The 27,715-nt window shown below is 42.2% G+C and overlaps 1 protein-coding gene across 6 annotated transcripts; it reads right to left on the reverse strand.

Annotated features, from left to right (window-relative positions):
* Positions 1-4: 4 nt before the first annotated feature.
* LOC138165481 (cell division cycle 7-related protein kinase-like) lies at positions 5-27,460 on the reverse strand. Of its 6 annotated transcripts, none has more exons than XM_069093850.1 (12): positions 27,299-27,460; positions 26,393-26,567; positions 19,881-19,964; positions 18,255-18,390; positions 14,508-14,601; positions 14,272-14,414; positions 13,235-13,324; positions 12,325-12,418; positions 11,325-11,503; positions 5,939-6,021; positions 3,297-3,446; positions 5-1,800 (listed from the first exon to the last, which is right to left on the reverse strand). In XM_069093850.1, exons 2-12 carry the CDS (start codon positions 26,484-26,486, stop codon positions 1,427-1,429), a joined length of 1,521 nt encoding a protein of 506 aa, XP_068949951.1. In that variant the 5' UTR covers positions 26,487-26,567; positions 27,299-27,460; the 3' UTR covers positions 5-1,426. The 6 variants fall into 6 exon arrangements, with proteins under 6 accessions (XP_068949951.1, XP_068949947.1, XP_068949950.1 ...); XM_069093846.1 differs by having other exon boundaries at positions 12,325-12,420; positions 13,078-13,324; XM_069093849.1 differs by having other exon boundaries at positions 12,325-12,420; positions 13,186-13,324; positions 27,299-27,459.
* Between the last annotated feature and the right edge of the window lie 255 nt (positions 27,461-27,715).

Genomic DNA, 27,715 nt, shown 5'->3' on the forward strand with positions numbered 1-27,715 from the left:
AGCATTATAAAAATACTAAAAGTAACTCTTTATTAAATAGACATACAAATATATAATTTCACATTCAAAGGTGGTTTTTTTTTCTCAAAGAATTACCGCATGAGAAGACGTTAAGACCAATAAGGTGGTAGTTTCTGTAAACAACCCCCAGAGCTTAGTCATCCATTTGGGAACGAGACACATCCCCTAAGCTGTGAGTAAGATAGTCATTTCCTTGTTCAAACAAGGAAGGTTTCCTTCTTTCTCGTGGAGGTCTCATAATGAAACAAATACAAGGTAACTAGCAAGTGGGTAAATCCTGTGGATTCCTAAGCTCCAGCAGCATCCCTATCTCGTAACTCGGTGTGGAATCATCCACACTGGAACATAAACAAAATGTGCTGGGGCAGCCAGGTGGCTCAGCAAGTAAGAGCACCGGCCCCCAATGTCGGGATGGCCTGGGGATCAAATCCAGGCTCAGACACTTAGCACCACACCGAGAAATAACTGGCCATGTAACCTTGAGCAAGTTACTTAACCCCGATTGCTTAAAAAAAAAAATGTGCACAGATATGGGGTCCCTTCTGCCCTTCCCACCGGGGCCACGTCAGCGTTTCTCTTCACCTTTTCCTAGGTCATATGCCACTGGAGCCACCATATGTCAGAAGCAGGATAATGAAAACGTAGATGTCTGAGGCCTTTGGCTACCATCAGAAGAAAAAACGATGAAACTCAAAGGTTTTCATTGTGGTCCCATGGTCCTCCCACTTGCCATTCTGAGTTAACTCACTTCACCTCTTCATCTGTGATCACCAGTTTTGGACCTACATCTACTTCCGTCCATCACTAATGAATAACATACCCTGAGGTCCTGGTGACAAGTACCATATACACACCAAAAAGAATGTGTAATCTTGGGCATAGAGTAAGAAAAAACATTCTCAAGAAAAAGATGGCAATTGCCATGAAACACTTCCACAAAACAGAAAAATTATGACAATTTAAAATTGATATCTTACCAAATTAAAATTTTCTTCTTACTGACTTTAATTTCCATGAAAGGTGACCACGAATAAAGAAGCTTCACAGGCCAATTTCAGCTCAGTCTTTCAAATGAAAAGTTAACTTGCGAACCAATTAAATGCTTGTGTTCCTGTGACCTGGGTGTTGGAGGAACCACTTCTATCTCTACTCCAGTGGATCTGACCAGACAAGTCATGTGACCAGTCCATGGAACCATCCACAATCACTTCAGGGATATTTAAGTTCTAGCAGTTTTCTGATAAATGGCATAAAGACGATATGGAAAACATTATACTTGTTATGAGACCAAATTTTCCCCCATTACCTACTAGGGTCTGGTGTCTAATCAAAAGCTTCAGGGAATGACAATGAACTTATTTCCCATTAGACAACAACCAAATAAATGCCAAACTAAGTGTGGTGATCACAAACTCATCTCTTTGAAGAAAGGATGGACCAGTGCTTCCTGGGCAGTGATTCTTGTCGCTGGATTTAGATCTAAGAGTTTATCAAGCAGGTCATAAGCTTCATCAGGGACTCGATCCCAGCCTTTCAAACTGGCCTGATGCTCATTCATGGGAGTTTCTGAGACACCCCTGCTATCTTCATGAAGTGAGCTCCCTGGATGCTCCATGTGGAGAGGCAGCTTCAGTTTCTGGTCAGTTCTCAATGACAGAGTAGATTCATGAGCATGGTCATCTTGCTTTTCAACATCCAAACTGGGAGTGCCCCGAAGCCTCTCACAGAGGGTTCTGAGATTCTGCGCGGGGATTTCTTTGCTGCATAATACTGATTTGCCTAAAAGAGAAAATTGTCTCTAATTATTTGGATATGCCAGGACCGTTTCCCCCAAGGAAAGCCCATGTATGTAGCACTATTCAGGACGTTTACAAAGGAAACAAATACTGAATGAAGTTTAAAGAAGTGCATTGTAATAAGGTTGAGTTCTCTCTTCAGGGGGCAGGAGGTGTTCAGTGTGGGCTTGAATCATGCCTGACACCTATTAATTGTGTAACCATGGGCAAGTGTTTACTCTCAGGGTCTTTGCTTCTTCATCTATAAAATGGAGATGATGTCTGTAGTAAATACTTTACAGGGTGGTTGTGGGGATCAAATGAGATAATGTACATAAGTCTAAAAGAACTATATAAATGTCTAATTATTATTATAAGGAAGTAGAAGACAAGGTCATAGAATTATTAGAGCTTTAGAGCTGGAAGGACCTCAGAGGACATTTAGTACAACTCCCTCATTTTACAGATGAAAAAACCAAAGCCCAAGAAAACAGCAACTTGTCCAAGTTCATCTACATAGTATCAGATGTAGAATGTGCTGAAGGCCTAGGACTCCTGGGCTACAATAGTGAGAAGGCTTTATTAAGACCAATGACTTCCGAAAATCTCTTTGCTTTAAATCTGGCTGTGTAGACTAAAGGGCTACCTGCCTCGTACCCACCTGGCACCAGAGAACTCTCATAGATCTATAGGAACCCTGGCTTAGGAATCATTTCATCATATTCTCATCAGTCATCAATGATCTCTTAAAAACAATGAAGGAAGGGGCTTCTGTTCTCATCCCTAAGTAAAACTGAAGTCTGATGGATAAAAAGAATGTCATCATGCCATGCTGACAGGTCAGCGCTGTCACTTTGATAGTAAAAGCATGCTACCCACACTTTGCTCTGGACAGGCTCTCCCATATCCTAGAGTTATTCCGTGACTGGTGGTCTTACATTGGCTGAACTGAAAAATAATTTCAAACAGAAGATCTAGGAGAACAATCAGGAGGCTTATTTTATCCAACCCAAACAAAATGATAAACATTCATTTGAAGGCCTGCTAAGTCCTGTTTGCACCAGAATACTAAGAAGTTCAGTTTTGGGATGCTGACTCCCAAAATACAAATAAGCCACATTTAAGTGTAGAATACTATGTGCAAGTTACCTTATACAGTACAGGATATTTCCAAAAATATTTCTATTGGACTAAAAGTCTGCTCATAACTGTAGTGCAAATTTCTATATTTTATGTTTGTTGAACAAAATACACGCATTCTCCATTTACTTCATAAATGATCGGCCTTAGAAAAACAGTGGCTGTACCTTTTCAAAGATAATGGAATCTTGGAGGTTGCAGTTTCATGGCTCTTCATTTTATTTTCAACTTGTGGAAACTAAGATTTTACCTAAAATTACCTAAAATTGGGTATATCAAAACATTTTCAAGAACATGGCATATGCTAGGTTTTAAAGAATCATGTACTAATTTATTATCAGATAACTTAAATCTGCTTACCAAAAGTCTCAGCAGCCTGGATAGTTTCCCTGGATCCACGAACTGCCATAATCTGAGCCAAAGCAGTCAAATCATCACTTGCTTTGTAAAATGGATATCGCCCACTAAGCAAAGAGAGGAATATGACACCTGCAGACCACATGTCAATTGCTACAAACCAAAAAGAAACTTAAAATCACGCCATGATTTTGTCATCTGTATCCTCAGCTTAAAATACAAAGACACTTAGTTAAAATACAATCAATATTCCATTAAAAAATGATTAGCAGAAATCTGAAGGCGATCGAGGGGGACTTGAATAGATCAAGTTGTATAACCTGGAGAACACCTAAATTGTATAAAACAAACAGCCACTAGGGCAGAGATGCACTCCCCAGAAAAATGCCGTCTCTATATTGTTTTCACAATGGCACCCACCAGGTTGATGCTCAGCAGACCATGGTATTCCAAAAAAGATTCACGACCAGATAGTTATCACCAGGAGACACTGTTATTAACAATGTGGGGTTTTGTGTCTTTTTTAATAGCAGGAAGAATGTTGTTTCTGTTATAAAAAATAGTGTATTTTCAAGATGGCTAAAATGTGTTGTAAAAGGAGTGATTATGTTTGATCTTAATCTTTCTGGTTTATGTTCCATGAATTTCTTACAAATTTCTAGTGTACGCTCTAATATATTAAACTACCATTACCCAAATAACCCTGTGTTTAATTGAAAATAGTTTCTGCCCTCATAATTCACAGACCCAGAGCTGAGAAGATCCTTAGAGGCCATTGAGGCCAGCCAGAGACTGACCCTCTTGACTTCCCTAAGGGTCATGCAGCAAGTGACAGTGGGGAGATTGGAATTTGGACCATCAAACTTCAGAGCCAGATGCCCTTCCCTTGGACAGCACTGCCCCTCACAGCCAGTGCAATCAAATGCAGGTCTGCTTTTTAATCTAGACTTCAGTTTGGGGCCCTGGACTAAAAAGGAACCCAAACAGCTCCATATTTTCCAAGTATTTGGCTCTCTCTTTAGGATTCAGTTAGCGAAGCCTTAAAGAATAAATATTTTCAGTGTTTCTCCAACCAGGTCATTTTGTCTTTGTTATTTGCAAAATGTTGGGTCTTTGGGGCAGCCACGTGGTACAGCAGATAAGAGTACAAGGCCCAGAGTCGGGAAGATCTGAGTTCAAATCCAGCCCCAGACACTTGCTAACGGTGACTCTTAAGTCACTTAACCCTGTTTGTCTTAGTTTGCGCACCTATAAAATGTGGTAAAAGCAGCAGCTCCCTTCTAGGGTTGTGAGGATCAAGTGAGAGAGATATCTGTAAAGTGCTTATTAACACAGTGACTGGCACAGAGCAAGCATCACCATCACAGCAGCCTGCAAAATGCACCGGACACAAGTTTCTTTTGAGTAACTGGCTTAAAATGCAATGCAGGGTGGGCTGTGAGTGAGCAGGATCAAAGAAACTAATGTACAACAAAGAGCTTTTCAAACCTTAATTTCTATATTACTTGTTTGGAGGCATCATGATTTAGCAGGTTCAAATCCTGCCTCAGAGCCTTCCAAGCTGTGTGACCCTGGACAAGTCACCAAACGCTCTGTGTCTCAGCCAAGGCTGAACTCCAGGCCCTCTCAAAGGGGCCTGTAAATCTGTAATTGCAGAATCTCATTGGATGTCACTGAGCTGACCCACTTGTGCATATGGAAGCCAAAAAAAGACTGGCATCGGAGGTTCAGTTCCAATGCCACTGATTGTGTCCTTGGTCAACTCCCTTATGTTCTTTATCCAAAAAAATGGGGGTTATTCTGAACAACCTGACTTGCAAAATCAACATACGGAGTGTTTTCTAAATCCTAAAACAATACAGGAATGAGAGCCATTCATTTATTCACAGCTATTTTTCTATGGTAAAGGACAATACTCTTTCTTAGCAGGGGTTACCATCTAAATGTCTACCCTGGAATCTTAGAAGGGAATCAAAAACAAAGTAAATAGTGTAGAAAATATTGGAGAAAACTGCACTATTTCTTCTAAACCCCACACAGAACCTTCTATTACACAGTATATTTTTAAAACTACACCAACAACAAAATGAACCAGTCAAACCTGCATATTTTTCAAAACTACCAATCAGAAGAAAACCTGAAGTCTTTTTTTTTCCTGTTTGGAGGGGGGGAAGGCAGGGCAATTGGGTTGAGTGACTTGCCCAAGGTCACATGGCTAATGTTAAGTGTCTTCGGTTGGATTTGAACTCAGGTCCTCCTGACTCCAGGGTCACTGCTCTATTCACTGTGCCATCTAGCTGCCCCCTGAATAGTCTCTAAACCAAAATTTCACTTGTTCTGAATTCTGGATACAAACGTATTAACTTTTAATGTGAGGGCCAACTGTTCTTTTCACTGCAATCAATTTGTCAACAATATATTTCATGAATTCTATACAATGATGAAAAAAATTGTTATTAAGTACACAATATCTTTTCTTCAGAGATAATTTATTTAACAGAACTAATTACTTATGTAACTTAATGAAAAGCAAAAGGGGTCAAAATCCTAAATCACAAAATAATTCTAGTAAATACATAAAAAAAGAACCCAGCTAGACAGTAACAAATGTGGTGAACAGGTGTTTGATTTACAACATTACGCACCTGTAGTTTGATTAGGACACTTGGTCAAGACCTCTGGTGCTCTGAATCCTGGTGTACCAGCTCTGGGGGCAACTTGCTGCCGCCTGAGAAAAGAGAAAAAGACACTTCCAAATTAAGATTCTTGCAGTCTCAATTCCCACCTATTATTGTAAAGGTAAGTCTTCTATTACTGTACAATCTGTTTTCTAAGATTTCGTTCTCTTTTTAGAAGCATCTCAGATACTCAAAGCAGGCAGAACACAAATACTCTTCAATCTGGGAGGAAAAACTAACTCTGGTTATGAAATGTTTAAAAGCTCATTAATTAAGGTGAACACCCCAAACTTATTATTTTTGATTTGACGCAAACTAAGTCAACGTGACTAAGGCACAATCAGTGAACAAACGGTCTCATTCAACAGGGTAAGTAAGAAAGCTAGAGGAAATGTTAGTCTACTTAAGGAAACAAATTGAAGGAATTCCAGCCCAAGCCCTATGTAGTCCATAAAGAATTAGCTGGCCAACCAATCCCTCACTGACGTGCTCTAAAATTCTATGATATTTCTAATTTGTATTTTAGAATTGTGTATCTATAACCGGTTTCATGATTTGTGAATATTTTTTCTCTTTCTTGGGTACATGATAAGTTCCATGGGAGTAGAAGTTATCCCATAATTAACACTGTATCTCTTCCTTCTGCCCAGTACATAGTGAACAACTAAAAAATACTTGCTGAATATCTAACAGTATTTGCTGAAAATTGCAAAATGAAACATTTGATTTCTTGTGGTATAACTTATACTGATTTTTAACTAAAGCAAAGTAATTAATTCCTTATCATTCAATATGTGCACTCTTCAGGCCTCTTGTTTCTCTTTCCCCTGCTGCTAGCTTCCTGCTCACCTGTTTTATTATTCTACTAGAAAATGGGTAGAAAAAACAAGAAGAAATGAAGCTCAAATTAATCCACTTTGTTTCCTGTAAAATTCAAATGATATTCTGTCATTACAGATTTAAATTATCCATTCTTGCTTTGGTTTCCATTTCAAGAACGGTAGAGAACTTTGCTATTTGTGGCAAAAACAAAATATACAATGAAAAGAATACAGAAATACAACAGCAGTATAGGTTGTCAATAAATGTGTTGAGGAAAACTGAAATGGATTGTTTTCATAGTCCTCAAATAAGTGAAAGAAAAGATCCAGTTACAGTTCAATTTAATAAATACTGCTTAGATGCCTGTAAGGCACTCTCCCGGATGCTAGGGACCCAAAACCAACAATAAAACAGTCTCTGCTCTCAGAAAGCTTACCTTCTAACTATGGAAATATAACATCTACAAATAAGAATAACAAAAAGCAATGTAAAGTGGGGAAAATCTCTACTAAGTGGTAGAGAGAGAAGGAATACCCCATAGAGGAGTATTGTTGTTGAAGATTAAAAGAAGCCAAGAATTCTGAGAGGTGAAGAGGAAAAGACAAAACAATCCCGGGATGGGGTGAAGGTCAGAGAGGAAATGTCACATTCAGAGGAGAGCCAGCAATGCAGCACTTATACAAGGGAGCAGAAAGGCTGGAAAGTTAGGATAACTAGTGACTAGTCCACATCTGCTTCCCTTACCACTACCCTCAGGATGTCAGGAAGAGACCAAAAGCCTTCAGCACATTGGACAGACCTCCCACTGGAGCACATGACAAAAGTCACAGATGATAAGGAAGCAGGAATGGGCTGCAGTCAGCACTGTTGGAGCAAATACCCACACAGATGAGATCACAGAGCCATGGCAGTATGAGCCTGCTACAAGCAGGGTAGTGCAGACAAAGGCTCCCCAAGCAATTTATAATCTACTAGGCAAGGAGGACATGTTCACTTTTATGGTCACTTCCTAGATACAAGATAAGAACCCACAGAATCTTAGAGATGAGAAGAACCTTAGATGTTATCAAATCATTTTACAGAGAAGGAAATTGTGAGAGCCCAATGTTCCTTCCACATATGTATGTCATAAAAGACATACGAGGTGCTTTAGAGTTCAAAAATATGTGAAATCACTTCTGATTAGTCTGATCTAAATAAAAGATGAAACACTTGAGCTCAGTCTTAAAGGATAGACAGGACTGAGAGGCAGAAATGAAAATGGACAAGAACATTCTGGGTGTCCAACGGCCTGCAAATTACTGCTACCATTATGGGTTAATAACTCACAGGTCAGAAAACTGAAGGTGTGTTTGCGTAGTGGTGAGTAAACTAATTTAGTCAGAACACAGAAAAAGGTAGGCTGGGGTCAGATAATACAGAGTATGAATTTTTTCTTAGGCAATGTGAAACCAAGGGAGTAACATAATTAAAAGGGTACTTCAGAAAGTTTGTAAGTCTGAGCACATGACAACAAATCACAATAGAGGACTAACACAGGAAAACTGGTATCAAAGCTCTCATTTATGGTGGATTTATAGGAGAATAAGATTAAGAGGCCACACAAGATGGACACACTTGGATGGGCTGCAATCTTCACCAGAGGGAGTACTATTTATGTCAATCCACTGAAATAACCAAGTATACAAGAGGAAATGGAAAGAGACAAGACTGGAGAGTAGGAATTCAGTTATTATGACTGCTGCTGTTAATACTAACTTACATTTATATGGCATTTTCAAGTTTAGGATTTCCTAACTTAACAATAATTGTGAGAGGCAAATAGTTAGGAAAATACCATGAAAGTCCAAAGAGAAGGAATAAGGGCCTGCATGAGGGTCATGGCAGGTAAAAGAGAGAGGAAAGAATTGAGAAGCTCCCAGTGAGAGAAGAGAGGAGGGAGTCAAAGATAACCAAGATAACACCCCACTCAGTCTAGTCTGCTACACTCTACCTGCTGGGCTCTAGCTAACTCCCTGCTGTCCATCTCCACCTGGATGTGCCCTGAGCACTGAACCCAGCTAACCCACACCTGCCCCACCCCCAGAGGCACCTGCCATCTCCAAAGCTGTGAATCCCGTGGTCATTCTCAGTCTTCCTCCCCTGTGGCCATCAGTAGTTTGTAACACTGCTGATCACCCCCTTCCTGGAAACCTCTTCCTTTGGCCTCTCACAGAACTCTCTCCTGGTTCTCTCACCCTTCGGACTGGGCTTTCAGGCCCTTTTCCATGCAGTTCCTTAGTAACCTCCTACTCAAGTGTCTTGATCCTATTCTCTTTTAATTCTTGAGAAAACAGAAATGGAATGAACCTCAGAAAGGGAATGGCCTCTATTACCCCTAATAAACAGCTGTCCAGCCTACACTGCAAAGCCTCTTGGAAAGTCACCTGCATCCGGCACATGGGCGGGCGAGCCCTGAAGAAATGCATGTCGACTAAAAGGAACTCGCTACTTCTCAAGGCAACTCGTTCCAATTTTGTTGGGTTTAATGTTACATTAAAATTTAAGGAACTTGAGTGTCCGGCTGCGTTTGTGTGTATTGGGAGAGAACTGCAGTGGGCATTAGGCTAACTACTGGCTTCTGCTAATTTGCAGACGTCAGTATGCCCCTTCTGGGATGGATCTGTTCTCATGAAAATGACCAGTGCTAATCAGAAGGGCTGGAAATAGATCACTCAGCCCCAGCATGAGCTGTGAGCACAGAGCCCAGGGAATTTCACAACCTGAAACTGTCAACACTTTCTCACTTGGTGATCTCATCAGCATTCATGGGTTTAATTATCATCCCTGTGCAGCTGGACTCCCATCCCCATAGATCTAGTGCAAGTGTATCTCCCAAACTCCAATCACGCTGAACATTCCCCCAGATACCCTGTCAACATCAGAAGCTCATCTTCTTCCTGAATCCTCCTCAGCTAACCTCTCCAATTTAAGTCTGGTCCTTAGGGCCTTCCACAATCTAGCTCCAGTCTCTTTTCCAAACTTACTTCACCTTATCACCCTTCACAAAATCTGCGATGTAGCCAAAATGGCCTCCCGGATCTTCCCCACCCCCACCGTTCATCTTCTGCCTCCAAAGCACTCGACCAGATGCCCCCCACCTGGAAGCCTTCCTCTCGAATCCTGCTCCTCCTTGGTTAAGCTCAGGTGCCCCCTCCTCAGGAGCATCTCCCCTCATTTTGCTCCATTCCAAGTTCACTGCACTATAACTGTTCAATTACCAATTACATACTTTGAAAAATGCATGCACATGGTGCATCTCTCCTCTCCAACAGAAAGCAATCTTGTGCAGGGCAGTTATCACTGGTCTGGAGCTTTAAATCAGAGGCATCACACCGGCCCCCACCAGATTCCAATGTAACAGGGACATGTTTAACAAAAGAAGTGAAAACACAACATAACACGGATGATGCTAATTTGTGGTTTTCTAAGTCGATGTGCAGCAGAGGGACTCCTTTCTATTTGAGTTTGAGACCACTGATGTAAGAACCTGAGGAAACATTCAGTCCCAAGCCCTCATTTTACAGATGGGGAAACTGAGGCCTAAAGAGTAAGTGACCTGCTCCAAGATACAACTGAGCTGGGATTCAAATTTAATGTGATTCTTCCACGTCTATCAACCTATCGGAGAAATCAGATTATTACCTTGGCTTTCCTTCACCTGGTAATATCAGCAAATACTATATCATATTCCCAGTCTTATTTCACACTACTCTTTCTTGTTCCAGTACGTGCTGGTTACTTCCCAATTTTGTCCAGTTTTCTGCCCTTGTGAATGCGCTCCGGGGAATTTCCCCATGCCTGGCCCACTTTCCTTTGCCATCTCTGGCTATTCCAATGTCATCTTCTGCACAAGACTTTCCTTCGTCCTCCTTAAAGTGCTCAAAGCTTTAAAGCCTAAAAGCTTAAAGTGCTCTCGCTCACCTCACGCTTTCTTAAGGACTTATCATTTTGGACTTCAATTGTACAATATTCCTCTACTTCATGAAAATCTTATCCTGTCCCACTTTTCTACTAGGAATTCTGGAGTTGTTAAAGACTAGATGACAATTTATCTCCAAATAACTCCATCCTCCCAGGTTCACAGAAGGGCCCAGCTTTTCAGAGCAGCATCACCTGGTTTTAGTTATTCTGTGTGAGGGGAAGGGACATGAAAGAGGAAGGCAGAAAATCATTATGTCAGCAAGTCAACTGTGAATTTCTATGGTTCCAAAAAAGCCATATTCTCCTTTCAAACTATTTGCATATAACAGCAAAAAATGTTTTCCTAATAGCATATGCATGTGAAATGAACACCATATGAAAACGGTCATCATTTGTTTGTCTTGCAAGGAATCGCTCCGCTCCTGGGGCAGCACAGGGGCAGCACTGAGACCTCAGTACTGTGTCCTCTATGTTCCTTACTATGCTGCCCACCAAGCTGCTGCAGACAATCTCTAACCTGCCAGATGCCCAAGCAGGGATTTTTTACAACACTCTTCAACCACGTTACCTTGAAAGGCAAACACTGCAAACTTGATCTGTTGCGTAACAGTCACAGGTCAGGTTAGCTGGGCAAGTGCTAGCAGTTTTCCTCGCTAGGTTACTGGTCACAGTTTTCGTAGAAACAACTTTCTTTTTTGTTGTTAACTTTCTAGATGTGACATCCATCGGTTTAGGTTGCTTTATGAGCTGTAAAGAAACACTTTAAAGTTACATTGTTGTCTAGTTTTGGATGTTTCTAAGTATTATATCAAAAGTACTGGTGCCAAAATATAACTTCTAAAGTCACAATGTGAATACCAGGTTATGACTACAGATTACAATGCAGCCCACTCTGGTCTGATAAAAGATTTTAAGTCTTTCAGTTTCATAAAATCCATTTTTGATGATGACACATTATTTAAGTCATACTTTGAACTATCACATTAGGTTACATGAGCAAAGGGCCACTCTCATTTTCTTGGAGGCCTTTGTAACTCTGATAGAGGGGAATAGGAAAGGGAATATTCTCGTGTCTAGCTCCATTTCAGAACCACAGACTGCACAAAGAGAATGGGTTACTAGCTTACAGATATTACTAATGTTAATATCTCGAACCAGGAGCTTGGGCCAATTTTTGAAAATTTAATATTTACAACCATAATCTTTTACATTTTTAAAATGCTATTTTCCCTGCTCTGTTACCAAATTTCAAGTAGACCACTTGAAAATATAACCAGAAAAAATGTACTATCAATTAACCAATGACTATTTACTTAGTGCCAAATGTAAACATGGTCTATGAAGAAAGCAGCTTCACTTTAACTGTAGCAACAGCTAGATACCAAACCATCTGAATCACTTCATGAGTAAAATGCAAAATAAATCTGGAGACCTGGCAGTCTGGGCCAGAGATCCAAAGCAGCCATCTCTGGGGCACAACAAAATTCTAGCTTTTTTCACAATGACTAACACCAGGTCTAAGTCCCTAAACTGTTGGTGTGTGTAACTCATTGATCGGCATTACTTACTTTCACGGCAGGGCTCTCATGTGAAATGGAGCTTTGTATATTGAAATTTCTTTCTCCCAAAACAGAGCGCTGGACAGAAAGGCCTACAGATCCCTCCTACAATACCAACAAAAACAAGGACAATAAGGATTATATCTGTAATACTTTCTGCCAGCTTTCCTCTGCTATAGTTTTGAAAGAGTTAAGGGACAAACAAAAACAGCTGCAAGCAAGTCATTTTGAGGCACCAAAATACTTCTGTGAAAGAAGAGAATAGTCTGGACAGAGCCATTAACCCCTGACAAAGAAGCCCCCAGCCCCCTAGTGGACCCAAAGAAGGCCTAAAATCCTTTGCATGGATGTGAGCCTTTGCTGTGAAGCTAAAATGGAGATAGACACTAGAGAAACGTTCTTTTCTGCATTTGCTGCAAATACTGTTTCTTCTTTAAAAGAATCCTTACCAATGTTTTTTACGACAAGTGGGAAAAAAAATCAAACATTTTGTTTCATACAGAAAACATGTGACTTCGTACTATAATACACGTGACCAGAATGTGGCTTATAAACCTGGGAGCTAAATCTCAAATGTCATAAAATAACAAAAATAATTCACTACAAATCTTATCAAAATGCTGTCAGCTGAAGACACATACCAAATGTAAAATAATCACCAAGTATTGTTTCAGTGTTATATCCCCCCCTGTTGGATGAAAAAAAAATACACTTTAAAAACAGTACAAAGTTATCAAAAACAAACAAAAAAAGGGGTAGAACCTTGCCATCTTTTCCTTGTTTAGTCTGAATTTGTGCGTGTGAGTAGGGCCTTTTAACAGCTGTTTGAGTGGATGACTGAGATAGCGCTTTTGGTGCTGGGACACTCACTGAAACCTTGTTTGCCTTGACTATGGGAGCTTTATTTTGTGAACAACTTTCCTGTTGGGCTTCCGACTGGACCAGTTTGAGTAGATCTACTTTTGTATCACGGGTTCCTTGGGCCAAGCCAAAGTCTACTAAGGCATACCTACGAAACAGAATTGGGCACACAGGTTAGCTTTGCAGCAGCTCAAACAACAGAAGTGTCAGCAGTAATATGACCTATTCTATGTTTATCTAACCACATCTGTAAAGAATCAAGCCACTATCAAGTAATCAATACCTGGTCATATTTCCTTTCCTGAAAAGGGGGAAGAAGTTTTCCTTAGCAATATCACTTAAGAATTCTATCATAAGCCATGACAGAGACCTTCGCTCAGAGGGGCTCCAGAAGCACGCTCTTCGTCTGCCTTTCTCAATTCTAAAGCCAAGAGTGAAAGCATAAAAGGGGTGAATTCTACCTAGAGGTCTGATTCTTGGTTTTCTGATGATAGCAGCAGAATCATAAGGTTTCTAGCTTGCTGTCATACTAGGAACTTTCCACATTAAAAGCTTTAAAAATATGTAGTCTAATACTACACAAAAAGCTGAATCTGATTCTGATTTAAAGAAAGTAGAATGGCAAAAAGCAAGTCAGATGTGTGCAAAAATCACAAACGAGAAATGTTCTAGCCTTGCTGTCATAAACAATGTGTTATGATAATCACATCATTTATCAGCACACAGAAACATGTGCAGCCTGTAACATACTCTTACCCAGCCAAAGTCAGCATCAATAAAATAAACAAAAAATAAGCCCCAAGTTGAAAACTCTCACCAATCTAATAATGAATTATTTACCATTAAATCCAGTTTTGAACACTGGAGCTGTTTCTTCTTAAATTGTTTTTTATTGCTTTGAGTATAATGGATAATTCCTTTTATAGACACAGACTGTTTCACTGTGAAAACTTTGTTTTCTCACTAAGTTTTCAACATGCATTTTCAAAAGCAGTATGTCTCCATTGCTGCTACAGACCTTTACCTAGAAAGTCAGAGCCCACATGGGACATCTTGCCAACACCTGGACTTTATCTATTCACTTTACACACTCACTTTTTAAGGCGCCTATTGTATAAGAAGTTGCTGGGCTTGACATCTCGATGGACAATCCCAAATTGATGAATGCGTCTCAAAGCTTTAAAAAGATTAAACATATATTCTCGAACTTCTTGAAAGGAAAGAGAATTCAAAATTTCCTGAAACACATGTTTTAAGAAATAAAAATAAATAAATGATTATTCTCCAATTAAAAAACAAATTGTTTAAACATAAGGAACCCTAAGACTCACCAAAAAGGATTCATGTTCCAGATACGGCATTGCAATAACCACATGATCGTTTTTTCTAAAGCAATACTTAACTCCCATGACATTATCTTGCCCCCTAGAGGAAAAAAAAAAAAAAGAAAAATCAGAATGCTGTACAACCTTGTTGGATGTTTAGAAATGGAATTTTTTAAAGCATAAATTATATTTAAAGACTAATGTGAAATAAGAAGCACAATGCATTAGGCAATGCAAGATTAGCTGACATTCAACCTTTATCAATAAAGATGTGGCCAAGGTTGGGATTTAATGGAACTACAACCAAGGTGACATGTCCATGTTATTCTTTTTTTTTTTTAAAGCAATTGGGGTTAAGTAACTTGCTCAAGGTTACATGGCCAGTTATTTCTGGGTGTGGTGCTAAGTATCCGAGCCCGGATTTGATCCCCAGGTCATCCTGACACTGGAGCCGGTGCTCTTACTCGCTGAGCCACCTGGCCACCCCCATGTTATTCTTAACAAGTCACCTACTCTTTACTTCAATTCTCCCCACTTTGCTTTCTTCTTCACTTCAGTTCTCCAATTCCTACTCTGAATTAGCAGCTTATAGGAAATCACAGGGCCCAGCTTGGTGCTTTCCCCAATGAGGAAATGCCCCCTCCAGAGGGCATTCTTTTCGAGGAGCTTTGAGGCTCAGGAAGTTACTCAAGGAACCAGGAGGTGATGTGACTTGCCCAGGGCCCCACAGGTCTTCCTCTCTGAAGGACGGTTCTCTATACCCCAAAGCCTCTCACAGTAAACCATAATACATAAAAACAAATTTTTTTCTTTTGGAAAAAACTATGAAAGCTACAAGCTAACATAGGTATTGAAAAGAAATTATAAAATCCAAATACTTGTATTTAAAAGACTCTCAAGTGTAGTATTTTAAAGCCTAAATTCTCAAGGTTCATTTGTTTATCATGTTCACAGTAATGTGACAGACACACTGGGGACAAGGAAAGAAGCACCAATCTCAGAGAACTCCAATCTCTGAGAACTTCCCACCCGGTGGCGGGGGGAGGGAGGAGAGCTACCTGGAGAAGACATAGTCAAGGCAGAGGGATCCGTGGAGATGAATTAGACTATACCTGGGGACTCTGAGTACATCAGCTTCAGGAGAGTAACAGAAATGAAGCCAGAATGTGAGCGTGAAGGAGGGAAAGGAAAGACAGGAAATAGGGGAAGTCACAACCGGAGAAGCTAATTCAATTAAGGCCAGAAACTGCCCCAATACATCTGGGGTGTTGTATGTGCTCTGAGGCACATCTGGTTTGAAAGCACTATTCAGATCCCTCATTTTCACATGAAGGTGGCCTGGGTGGCGCACCAGCTCTGAGAAGTCCTATCAAACCAAAAAGGCTCCGAGGCTCGACCCAGTGACAGAAGGCGCCTGCTGTCTGCGGACCCAACTAGATATTTGTCTAGCATGTTGTCTATCAGGTGAGGGATTCCAGGCTCACTCCGCTAAGGCGGCTGCTGCTGCACTACAGAGGGGCTGATATCCACGCTGGTGGAGGGAGTACGTGAATCCTGGCTTTGTCCTGGCAAGCTGGAACGCCACCCGGAAGGGGACAAGTAGGATGTAGCAAGGAGGCCTAATGTAAAGGTCAGTTAAAGAGCTGGAACAGATAATGAAAGCGGAAGGGACTAGAGCAAGTCAAGTGCCTACGATGTGCCAGACACCGTGCTATCCAGCTGGGATACAAAGCAAGGCAGAAACTGTCTCTGCCCTCAGGGAGCTCACAGTCTAACCGGAGAGACAATATGCAAACAACCAGGCTCCTACAAGATATTTATGGAAGAGACAGAAGGTAATCGCAGAGGTTTCTCTGCACCAGCAGCTGACAGCTGCCTTCAAGCAGTTAAAGAACAGGTTCTGCCTGGTCCCAAAGGACAGAACTAGTAGCAACAGGTACAAGCTGCAGAGAGGTAGACTGAGGCTCAACAGAAGAGAAAACATGCTAATAATTAAAACTATGCAAAAGTGGCCCAAGGCTGCCTGGGATCGCTATCTCAACAACGGCCTCCCAACAGAGGTTGGATGACAATCTGTCGAGGATGCGGTGGACGAGGATCCTGTTCAGGGAGAGGCCGCACTACCCAGGCTCTGAAGTCCTCAGAAGAAAGGTTTCCGAGAGGAGGGAACTGGAAGCAGGCTGTAAAGGATGAGCCGAAGAGATGCAGAGGGAGAAGGTTTTTTTTAAAGGGCAGAGGTTTGGAGGGACGGGAGGAAAAGACAGTGAAGATACTGAGTCAAACGTTCAGCACAGAAGAACAGCAGGACTGAAGGTTAGAAACACCGACTGGGATCAGAATGTAGACAGAGCTGAATGCCAGGCTGAAGAATGTACACTTTTATCCTATGGATGATGGAGGGTCAAGGAATGTTTTCTAGTCAGGGAATACCCGAGTGAAAGCACCCTCTAGCAGCATTAATTTGGGGCTAATAGACATGCAATGAATTGGAGAGCAAAAACATTGGGGACAGGAAGGCCAGTTAGAAAGGAATTTGGGGATAAAGTGAAGAGGTCTGGGAATGCAGTGGAAATGAAAAGAAAGCTGAGCTTAGGAGGGAGGAAGAGCCAGGAGCTCATTCATAAATCAAATATAGAAAGTAGAAAGGAGGCTCAAAGATGACTTCTCCTGCTTTATCCTGGATGAGCTGGGGAACAGTGTTGTGAATGGAAGGATACCGATTTGTAATTCAGGGTCAGATATGGTGAGTTTAGTGTTATAAGGACATCCCATGGAAACATACACTGCACAGCTAGGAGAGTTTGGGTGAGAGGCCAGGGCTGAAGACACAGATCCACACAGAGTTTTAATATTTAAGTTATGAGAATAGGTTGTCTATGGGAGAGAACATAAAGGGAACAGGACCACATCTTGATGGATATCTTTCATTAAGAGGCAGGAAAAAGAAGAGCAATCAAAACAAGACTGGCAGGAGAAAGGAGAAATCCAAGACCCAGCACCACTGAAGCCACAGGAAGATAAGGTGACTAACAATGTCAAATGAAGCAGAGGTACCACAGAGAATGACAGCTGGAAAAAGGACTTGGCCAGAAAGCTGCTCTGCATGTGACTTTTGGGAAGAGGGTCAGTACAGTGGCAAGGATGAAAGCCAGGACACAGAAGAAGTGTAATGAAGAAACAGAGACAGAGGATTTAAGTCACTAATTTAAGAAACAGGGTATTAAGAAGGTGGATATCAGGATCAAATAAATACTGTTTTAAGATGGGAAGATCTGTACTCGTCTGAAAGTGTAAGGGGAGAGAGTAAAAGATACCAGGAAAGGAAGGAGAGAGGACTTGAACTATGCAGTCAAGTGAAGAGAAAGATGTAGCAGACAGCCCACTTCCTATGGCAAAAGTAAAGGCAAGGTGATCTGCTAGAAATAAATAAGAATTCACAGTTACGATTTCACCATTTTAAAATAACTGATTTATTAATTCTTGCTTTAGGAAAATAAGGTCAGTGACCATTAAGGTCATGTTTAACCCTCTTTGAACAGCCTAGAACTGAGATCTATCACTGCAAAAAGCAACAGTGACTGTGTGCAAGTTGCCAACCTCGACACCAAGAGATGAGATCCAAGGGTGCAGGGTCTTAGAGGGTATCATGCAATTCATAACCAGGCTCCTGGTCATTCATCCTTGTTGTAGCCTCCTCAAAGATCTTTTCTAAACTGCAGTTAATGTAACCCAAGGAGATTCTAAATTACCCACCCAGCCACAGTAAGACACTGGAGTTCAGCAGCAATTCTTATAGGATGGCTTGTAGGAATTAAGTGTTTCAGAGCAATTTTCTCCTCAGGTCCCATTTTTAACTGTGCAGTGGCCAAGTAAACAGAGCTGAAAGTACCTGCGAAAGGTATTAAAAAATCTTTAGTATCTGGTTTTTGCAAGCATAACAAAACCCTACTAAAATGCTAAATTGCAAAAGATATTTTAAGTACACAAAATTATAACAAACCATCCGTTTTTAAAGTTGGTTTTATCAGTAATGAGCCTATCAACAGATTACAGTAAACATAATGAAAAGTAAAATATGGCATATTTCCATTCTGAATAAGTTCTTCCTTCCCCTAGACTGCTTTGGAGTGTGCTATAAGTTCCCATAAACCTCTGCAAATCTATACAACTAGGTTTATATCAATATTTCCAAGGTTAACACCAATATTTCATTCTAATGGTTTGATAAATTGGGATGTTTTAGTTTTTTTTCCTAAAGACAACCACACGGGTTTGATGGCAAAATTAAGAATGATATTTAAAAATCTAGTCTTTTGGACGGCTAGGTGGCACAGTGAATAGAGCACTGGCCCTGGAGTCAGGAGGACCCAAGTTCAAATCCAGCCTCAGACACTTAACACAAAAACTAGCCATGTGACCTTGGGCAAGTCACTCGACCCCAATTGCCCTCCCAAAAGCAAAAAAAAAAAAAAAAATCTAATCTTTTAAACAGAATTCTCTACCCTAATATTTAGAAACTAATTACAGATATCATGTTCTCATTTTCTAATCTCATAGTCCTGCCACCTTCACCTCATGCTCTAAGTATTTATTCTTCACCCATTCATTCACTAACACACTTTTTACTTTCTTAACCCTTTTCAAATCTGCTTTCCAGACTGATTCATGGCCCACTCCCTTTCCCCTGTAAATAGGTTTCCTGATTCATCCAGCATCTCTTTATTTTTTTTTTAAGCAATCGAGGTTAAGTAACTTGCTCAAGGTTACATGGCCAGTTATTTCTGGGTGTGGTGCTAAGTATCAGAGCCTGGATCGATCCCAGGTCATCCCGACTCTGGGGCCGGTGCTCTTACTCAATGAGCCACCTGGCCGCCCCTAAGCAATTGGGGTTAAGTAACTTGCTCAAGGTTACACACAGCATCTCTTTAAATAATTACTAACATTATGCTATTGTTACTATACAAACTCGATTTCCTTTGTTACATCATTTTAGGTTTTATGTTAATATGACAAAAATGTTTTAAAAATTCTATGACATTTGCATATATTAAACAGATTTGTGTATTTTGACTTAATAGAGTGCTCATTAATGTACTGGAAGGGAACACTGAAAGGATACACATAATTCAGTTTCATGTATTTAATGTGTTTCATTCCAACTTAAAAGTAAGCTAATAAAAACTCTTTAAAGTAAAAATTCAACTAAGTGACAAAACCTGTTACTATGTCAAAGTTAATAATATAACTTAATTTTCTTAACATTTAAAAAGGAATATTAAAGGGAATATCTTCAATAAGAAATAATGGGTACCAGAAACATACACATCTGAAAAAATATAGGAATCATTTTTTTAAATTCAAAATTAGTCCCAGATTTACCTTCTCCAATTTTATCCTCAATCTTAAACACATTACCAAGCTGTGGTACTGCTTCATATAGTTTCTCAATATCTTTTTCAACCCCTGTTGAGGAAATAAACATTTGAAAGCATTTATAGTCACACTCAATTAACCAAAGTAGATTTACTACATATTTCCTGAAGTTAAAGAAGCCGGTGAAATGAATCATAAAACCCAAGTGCTTAGATATACAAACAACAACAGTTTACGAAACTGACAGGAAATTATATAAATTTATGTTTACCCAAATGTAACTTACGCAGGCTGTAGAATTTTCATACAAAATTTACAGTTTTAGAATTACACAACTTCAATCTCAATTACTTTTTGATCAGCTAAACATAATCACACCACCATTACTTTGGGTCCGGCACAAAAGAACTCAGGTCAGCAAATAACCAAGGACATTTTGTGTTCTTATCACTAGATGGCGTGACAAGGACATGATACATTCTTGGAAAACTGAGCTTCTTTCCCTGAAATGTACGAGCTCTTGCAGATTCAGAAAACCGTTCCCATCTAGGGTGCCCCCGATGGTACCTTTGATGAGTACTACTAGTGCTCAGCAGGAGCTTGAAAAATTTCCCAAGCAATGTGCATTGTAAGAACTGCCAAGATGGTCTTAAAGGAATTTAAGGCCTTTATACCAATTACGATATAATGAAAATCCTTAGCAGGAGTAAAGAAAGACTGTCATAGGAAGACATTTTTTTTTTCAGGCAACCAGGGTGACTTGCCCAGGGTCACGAAACTAGTAGATGTCAAGTGTCTCAGAGTCGATTTGAACTCAGGTCTTCCTGACTCCCAGCCTGATGTGCTGTCCACTCCACCACCTAGCTGCCCCCAACATTTTTAGACCTGCCATTATAATATTTGGCCCAGGAATTAGAAAGCTTTTAAAGCTGTCATGATAGTTTGGAGTTTGGGAAAACGGTAGCAAGGACGTGCATCATTCATTTGAAACACTCTGACCATTCTCCAGGCACAATTTTATAGAATTCTAATATGCTGGTAGAGTAGCCAAAGGTGGGTGCAGGAACAGACGAGAGGATATAGCATGGAGAATGGAGCCAAAGTCCAGGCAATACTAACAAACAAACGGTGGCCTTTAAGGATCACAAAGCCAAAGGGACTTATGTGCTCATCTCTAATATGTGAACATTCCCTGTGTTACTAACATTCAGCCTGGAACTGAAAGGTGGATTCTGCCATTTTATGTGGTTCTAGAAACAATAAACTCAGGTCCTAAGTAGGAAATAACTGAAGGAAAAAATCTTCCACAAGCACTGACATGCGGCATTACAACTGGTAGAATTCAATCCAACAAAATATATCAAGTACTTATTGTGTTCAAGGCATTGTGCCCAGAAGGAAAAAATACAGTTCTCAGGCCAGAGGAATTCTTTTAATCTAACAGGGAGAAGACAATAGCTAAATAAATAAGGAGACTACAAGGTAGAATGGGATATGGGTGAAGGAGACATCCAGATAAACGGCCTAGTAATTAATATCACTTTAAGAGGCAAAGTTTCTAGAGTTCCTCATGCAAGGCAGAGAATCCGCCAAAGAAGTATCCCTAAGTCTGGATGGGATGGGACCCATGATAACCTTCTATAAGGCCAGCTTTTTCATTTAAAAAGAAGGTGGGAACAGGGAGGGGAACTTAGTAGCGTTGTGCATTAAAAAGATATATTCACGGGAGAAAACCTAGGAATCCGAGGGGAAAGCACAGTGGAAAGAAACTAAATAGAAGCAGAAATGGATGAATAATTAAATACTCTGGCCTACCTGGACTGAGAATAAGCAGAAAGGAAGTTTAGGGTATACCCTAACCTCAGTATGGCACAAAGCCAGGACAATACCAGCATGAACTTCAAGGGCTGAACCTGGAGTCAGGGAAACCTGGGTTCAAACACTGCCTCAGACACTTACTAGCTGAGAGACCCTGGGCAAGGCTGTCTGCCTCAGTTTCCTCATCTGTAAAATGGGGGAAATAACAGCACCTATCTCCCAGGGTTGCTGTGAGGACCAAATAAGATGATATTTGTACTTTGCAAAAAGTACATGAAAGCATTATATACATGTTAGCTAATTTTTCTCCAGTGCCTAGCACATAACAAGCATTTAATAAAGGCCAGCTGACTGAGTGTGTCAAAAACAGAGAAGCTGCTATTTTTTTTGGACTGCCTGAACAATTATTTCATCTTTCAAAAGGCAGAAAAACCACCATGGGTACTGGTTCTGGACTTGATTCTGATCAATAAGGAAGAACTTTGGGTCAAAGTAAAAATAACAGAAGCCCTGGAAACCAAGGAGCTCTCTTCCGTTAGGACTGGTGAGAGGGAAGCTAGGAGAAGTCTGGCGTGCACTCGCAGTTCCCAAAGGGCTCAGAGGAAGGGTAACTAGGAGGCCAAGCCCCACAATGCCACAGGGCAAGCCAGCCTGGGGGGGCAGGAAGGGAGCAAGAGTGCAATGCTGGAGACAATCACCACGAATGGGAAAAGGTGGGTTTATCCAAAAAGACCAACGCAGACAGATGCAGAACTCAATGGCCAATATCACTTTTTAAAAGACACAAAGATGGAAGCAAGAAAACAGAGGATGAACATAAAAGCCTAGAAGTGTCCTATACATGTTGTCAATAGTACTTAAAGCCCAGAAAGAGTTGAGTTTAACAAAGAATGCTAACGTTAACAAAGGTATTAGTTTGTTTTTTAAAGCTACGTTAGGGATCAGAAGAAGCATTTTAGCTTCTTCTAATTTTAGCATTTTAGCTTCTTAGCTAATTTTAGCTAAGCTTCTTTCTAATTTTAGCTAATTTTAGCTAAATTTTATTTTAATTTTATTTAAATTTAATTTTAGCTAATTCTTTCTAATTTTAGCTAAGCTTCTTTCTAATTTTAGCATTCTTTAGCTTCTTTTTTATTTTTTTAAATTTTATTTAAATTTAATTTTAGCTAATTCTTTCTAATTTTAGCATTCTTTAGCTTCTTTTAGCTTCTTAGCTTTAATTTTAGCATTTTAGCTTCTTCTATAATGGATAAAGCTGCTATTTGGAGCAGACAGAATGAAGCTAAAAGCTGGAGATAGAAGGTAAGGCTGCTCGTCTCTTGTTCTGCCTGTTTTCTCTGTGAAGAATAATGATCTTGAGACCCCAAAGGACAGAATAAATACAATTAAGAGGAAACTGAGAGCACTAGCTGTCCTTGAGTTTAAATCCCTGGGCCCAGATAAACTACGTCAAGGGTAGTAAAAAAAAATTGGCAGATGTCAGTGAGTTATCAATAAACATTTGTTTAAGCACCTACTATGTACCAAGTACTATGCTAAGCACTGGGGATACAGAGGCAAAAGCCAGTCTCTCAAGGAGCTGGAAGAAGCAAAGACCAAACACACATATATATAAACAAACTAAGCACACAGGAAAAGTAGGAACTAATTAAAAGAGGGAAGACCCTAGAATTAATAGGATGGTGGAAATGCTTCCTGCAGGAGATTGGATTTCAGCCAGGCCTTGAAGAAAACACTGCTCTAAGCATGAGGCTGGAGGAACAGCTAGAAGGCCGTGTCACTGGATCAAAGCCCTGTAATTTCATGGACTAGGGACTAGCTGATCCCCTAAAGAAATCCCTCCTACCACTGCAGATCAGCAACTCTGAGTCCTCCAGAGAGGCTGGGGGCACTGACAAGTGAAGCCCCCTGCCTGAGGTCGCACAGCTAGCAGGGCACCAGTGGGAACTGACTCTAACAACCACAATGTCACATTAGATGCTAAGCTACTTGAGAGAAGGGGCTGGGCTTGTTTGTTTGCCTTTCTTTGTCTTCCTAGCACTCAGCCCAAAGATGGCACTCAGCAAGCACTTAATCAATTCTTATTGACCTACTAATACAAGGTGGGAGGCATGACTATAGACAGCCCTCAGTCTGAGAAGGACATGACAAGCTCCCAATACCACCAGGGGAATCCAGCACGCAAAAATCTAATAGCAGAAAAGCTTCGTGGTGCCCCAGCTAACTCCACTTGGCCCTGGGCAGGCTCACCTAGGTGACTAGGCTCCATGCTGACTACCACGTGTTGGAGACACTGAGAAACCGGAAGGAGTCCAGGGGAGAGTGACCAGGACAATACAGAGTTTCATGATCACTCTCAGATCTTGTTAAACTGTTAGCTCCCGGAGGATGGCGGTGGTCTGTATTCTCTGGGGGCAAGACCAGAAGAGCCTCCCAAGGAAGTCCCTGACAGATCAGAAACCCCCAGGATGGGAATTTTAAAAGCTGGAGGAACAGCAGTGACCAGAGCAGTGGGCAGCTCCCAGGTCCCCAGTGTTCTAAGGTAGTCTGAGATACCTTAAATGGCCTGAAAGATTCAATGCTCTGAACCTCAATGATCCAGGTGGACATACTCCAGAAGTGGAAATGAGTACAGAGAGAGACCAAGCAGGGTCAGCCACACCCACCAAAAGCAAAGGAGGGGCTGGCTGGAGCTTGGTCAAGCTGGAGAGGTGGGTGAATCAAAGAAAACACCAATCAAAAAAGTAATTGTTATAAATCTAGAGATCTCCAAAAAGGATTAACAAGTAACTTCATTCACAACTACAAGCAGTGATTCAAATGAAAAAGTGATCTTTCCACAAAGATTACAAGAACAATCAGAAGAAATAAAGCAAGGGATTTAAAAAATGAAATATGTGTTGGAGGAAAGATATGGAAGCAGAATAAATACCTTAGAAGAGAAAATGGTAAATCTTATCCAAGTAACAGGTTTCCCACTAATCACTGACTCCAGGAGATAGAAAAAAATATCAAAACACACAAAAAAATAGAAGAAAATGGCAGATATCTGATATCAAAAACAACTGATCTGGAAAACAGGTCAAGGAAAGATAATTTGAGAATCAATGAACTCCTTGAAAAACATGACTAAAAAAAGCCTAGACACTACATTTCAAGAAATCATATGAAAATCTCCCACATCTATTAGAAGCAGGGGGCAAAGTGAGAGCAGAATCCACCAATGTCCTCCTGAAAGGAACACCAAAAGGAAAAGTTCCAGAAATGTGCCAGACAGAGTTCCATGTCAAAGAAAAAATTATTGTAAACATCTGGAAAGAAGCCATTTAAGTACCAAGGAACTATAGCCAGGATCATGAAAGAGCTGGCAGAGAAATTAATATTCCATAATACTAATAACAATAACAGTAGCTAACTTTTACATAGTGCTTACTATGTGTTAGACACTGGGCTACCTGTTTTACATTTATTATTTCATTTGGTCCTCACAACAACCATGACAGAGTAGGTGTTAATTATAAGCCCCATTTTACAGATGAGGAAAGTGAGGCAGATACAGGTTAAGTGACTTGTCCAGATCACCCACCTAGTAGTATCTGAGGTCTTCCTGACTCCAAGCCAAGCACTATCCACTGTACTAACCTAACACAAAGAAATTCAGAAAGCACAGACAAGCAGGCAGTTTTGAAAGTAATGTATGGAATTAGTATATACTTTTTAAAAAAAAAGTGGTGTGAAGTGAAAATTCAGTTTCACATATAATCTGTGTTCTGCTATGTATGTAAAAATGCTTTTTTGGGATATTTAACAAGTTCATAATTTAAAAAAATTAAAAGGATAAGACCACCGTGGACTAGAATGGTTTCAGCCTTAAACTCAGTTTTGATGGATGTATTAGATCACAATCAACTGTGACTAGCCTAGAGAGTTTTCCAGGCAAGAATAAGGGATAACCCTCTTTGAATGGAGAAAGTTAACCTGAAAGTGTAGTTTTGGAAACACTAAATTAGCCGCTGTGTGCCAGATGGATCCAGGCAGCTAGATTTGTCAAAAAGCCATTGCAACAAAGGCAAGGGCAAGCCCTAGGCTGGTGTACAGGAATGATGGAAAACAACCTAAGAAAAAGCATAGAAGACCTTATATAACCTGTTAACCAGCTTATGCGATGGGGGGAGGGGCAGAGATCCGGCGGGGCCTGAAGGCAAGTCCGAAGAACAACCCATTGGGAGAACAAGGTGGGACGGAGGTAAGGCGGGGCAGGTCAGAGCCTCTGGGTGTCGGCACCACAGCTGTGCCTGCAGCTCCTTTCCATGAGCATGAACCGGCTCTAGGCCGCAGACCTGGAAGCCTGGGGTTCTACACAAGAAGGTTTCGCTGTCAATAGCAGACCTTCAATACCGCTAATCACAGGGCGGGGCTCAGCGCTACCGGCGATCCCGGCGGCTGCGGGAGGATCGGCTTCCCGTCCCTGGACCCGCGGCCGCCGGGCCGCCGGCTCGAACCGGGCTCTTGGCAGCAGGACGGAGCGTGACCTGCGGCCAAGGCCGGCCTCCCCCCGGCCCGGCCGGCCCCGCTCCCGAGGCCTCCTCCAAGGGGGCAGGCCTGCCTGGGCTCCGGGCCGGCCCCCCCTCCCCCCCCCCCCCCCCCCCCCCCCCCCCCCCGCCCCCCCCCGGGCCCTCCGGCCCGCACGTGGCGCTTACCCGGAGGCCGGTGGCTCTGGCTGCATCTTCGGAAGGGACCGTCCTGGTGTGGCTGGTCCTGCCTGTCAGGCTGCGCCCCCGCGGACGCCTCCATGGCAGGGCCGGACCGAGGCGCTCCCGGAAGCGGGGTCCTCTCCGGCTCTGCTCGCGCAGGACAGAAGCGGGGCGTCGGCACCTGGGGGCGAAGGGAGGCGGGGTGACTTGTAGGGGGCCTCCAGCTCCGTGACTCCGTGCGTGTGTGCGCGCGTGCAAAGGGAACAAAGGTCGGCTGTCCGGGATCGGGCGCCCTCCGGCCCGATCTCCTCAGTTTTACAGATGGGGAAACTGAGGCTGGGAGAGAGGAAGACTGTCCCAAGGTCACACGGGGAGTTTCAGTCCTCCCAGTTAGGACGGGCAGGGAACAAGGCGGGGGTCGTGGCTGGTGAAGGGCTGGAGGGGACCTTAGGGGTCATCTGGCCCAACCACCTCATTTTACAGATGAGGAAACTGAGGCCCGAAGTGAGGACGCGTCTTGCCCAAGGCCTGCCCAAGGTAATAAGGAGCAAGGTCCTGAGTTCTGTAACTTCTGAAGACCCTGGTGAAGGGTCAGGGAGGGGCCTACGGGTTCGGCCGCAGGGCCACAGGGCCGGGTCCGAAGGGAATAGGGAGAGCGATGGGAATGAATGAACCGCCAGTCCGGGCTCCCCGGCGCGCACGCGCTCGCGCATGCGCAGACAGCCATGGCGCCAGCAAGCGGGGAGGGCCGCCCTCCAGTGCGCAAGCGCGTCGCTTTCCCGCCCGAGGATCGAGGATGGCTGACTGAGGCGGGAGAACAGAAGGAAAAGGGGACGGGCGGGGAGGTGGCTGTCACCTCCTTACTTAATTCCTCCCTTCTCCAGGGTCCCCCCGCGCCTCCACCAGACTCACCCCAAACTAACGATCAGAAGCCGTGCAAGTTCCCCCGCCGGGTTCCGGGATTCCCTCCCGCCCCGTTCCAAGCTGTCCTCAGCAAGCCGGTGGGCGAAACGCGCCTGCGCGGCCTCTTCCCGCCTCGCCGCCGACCTCGCCGAATTCCAGCCGGGCGTGCGCACTGGCCTGCTTCAGCGCTCCCTACTGTTAGCTTTGGGAAAGGTCGCTCCCTGATGGCTGGGAAGTACTGGGGAGCCGTGGAGGGATGCAGGGAAGGCGTGGCAGGAGCTTGAAGAAAGAGCCCGCGTTGGCAAAGGAGGCAGTTCTTTTTCATAAATGAATGATCGGGCAAAATAATGGTCATTACCGAGCAATTTGGAAGGGCTACAAATAGTTTACCCAGCGGGCTGCTCTGGGCAAGCCCCTTAACCGCGG

The sequence above is a fragment of the Petaurus breviceps genome, unplaced genomic scaffold (genome assembly GCF_028583685.1).
Source record: "Petaurus breviceps papuanus isolate PSGF00001 unplaced genomic scaffold, PetGlider_PUasm1.0 209, whole genome shotgun sequence".
In the NCBI taxonomy this organism is placed as follows: domain Eukaryota; kingdom Metazoa; phylum Chordata; class Mammalia; order Diprotodontia; family Petauridae; genus Petaurus; species Petaurus breviceps.

Coding starts and splice junctions, on each gene's coding strand:
- LOC138165481 (XM_069093846.1), bottom strand. CDS start 26,486: ATGGAGGCGTCCGCGGGGGCGCAGCCTGACAGGCAGGACCAGCCACAC. Junction 12,421..13,077: donor AACAAGGAAAAGATGGCAAG/GTTCTACCCCTT, acceptor TTGGTATTGTAG/GAGGGATCTGTAGGCCTTTC. Junction 1,801..3,296: donor CCAGGCTGCTGAGACTTTTG/GTAAGCAGATTT, acceptor TTTCTCTTTTAG/GCAAATCAGTATTATGCAGC.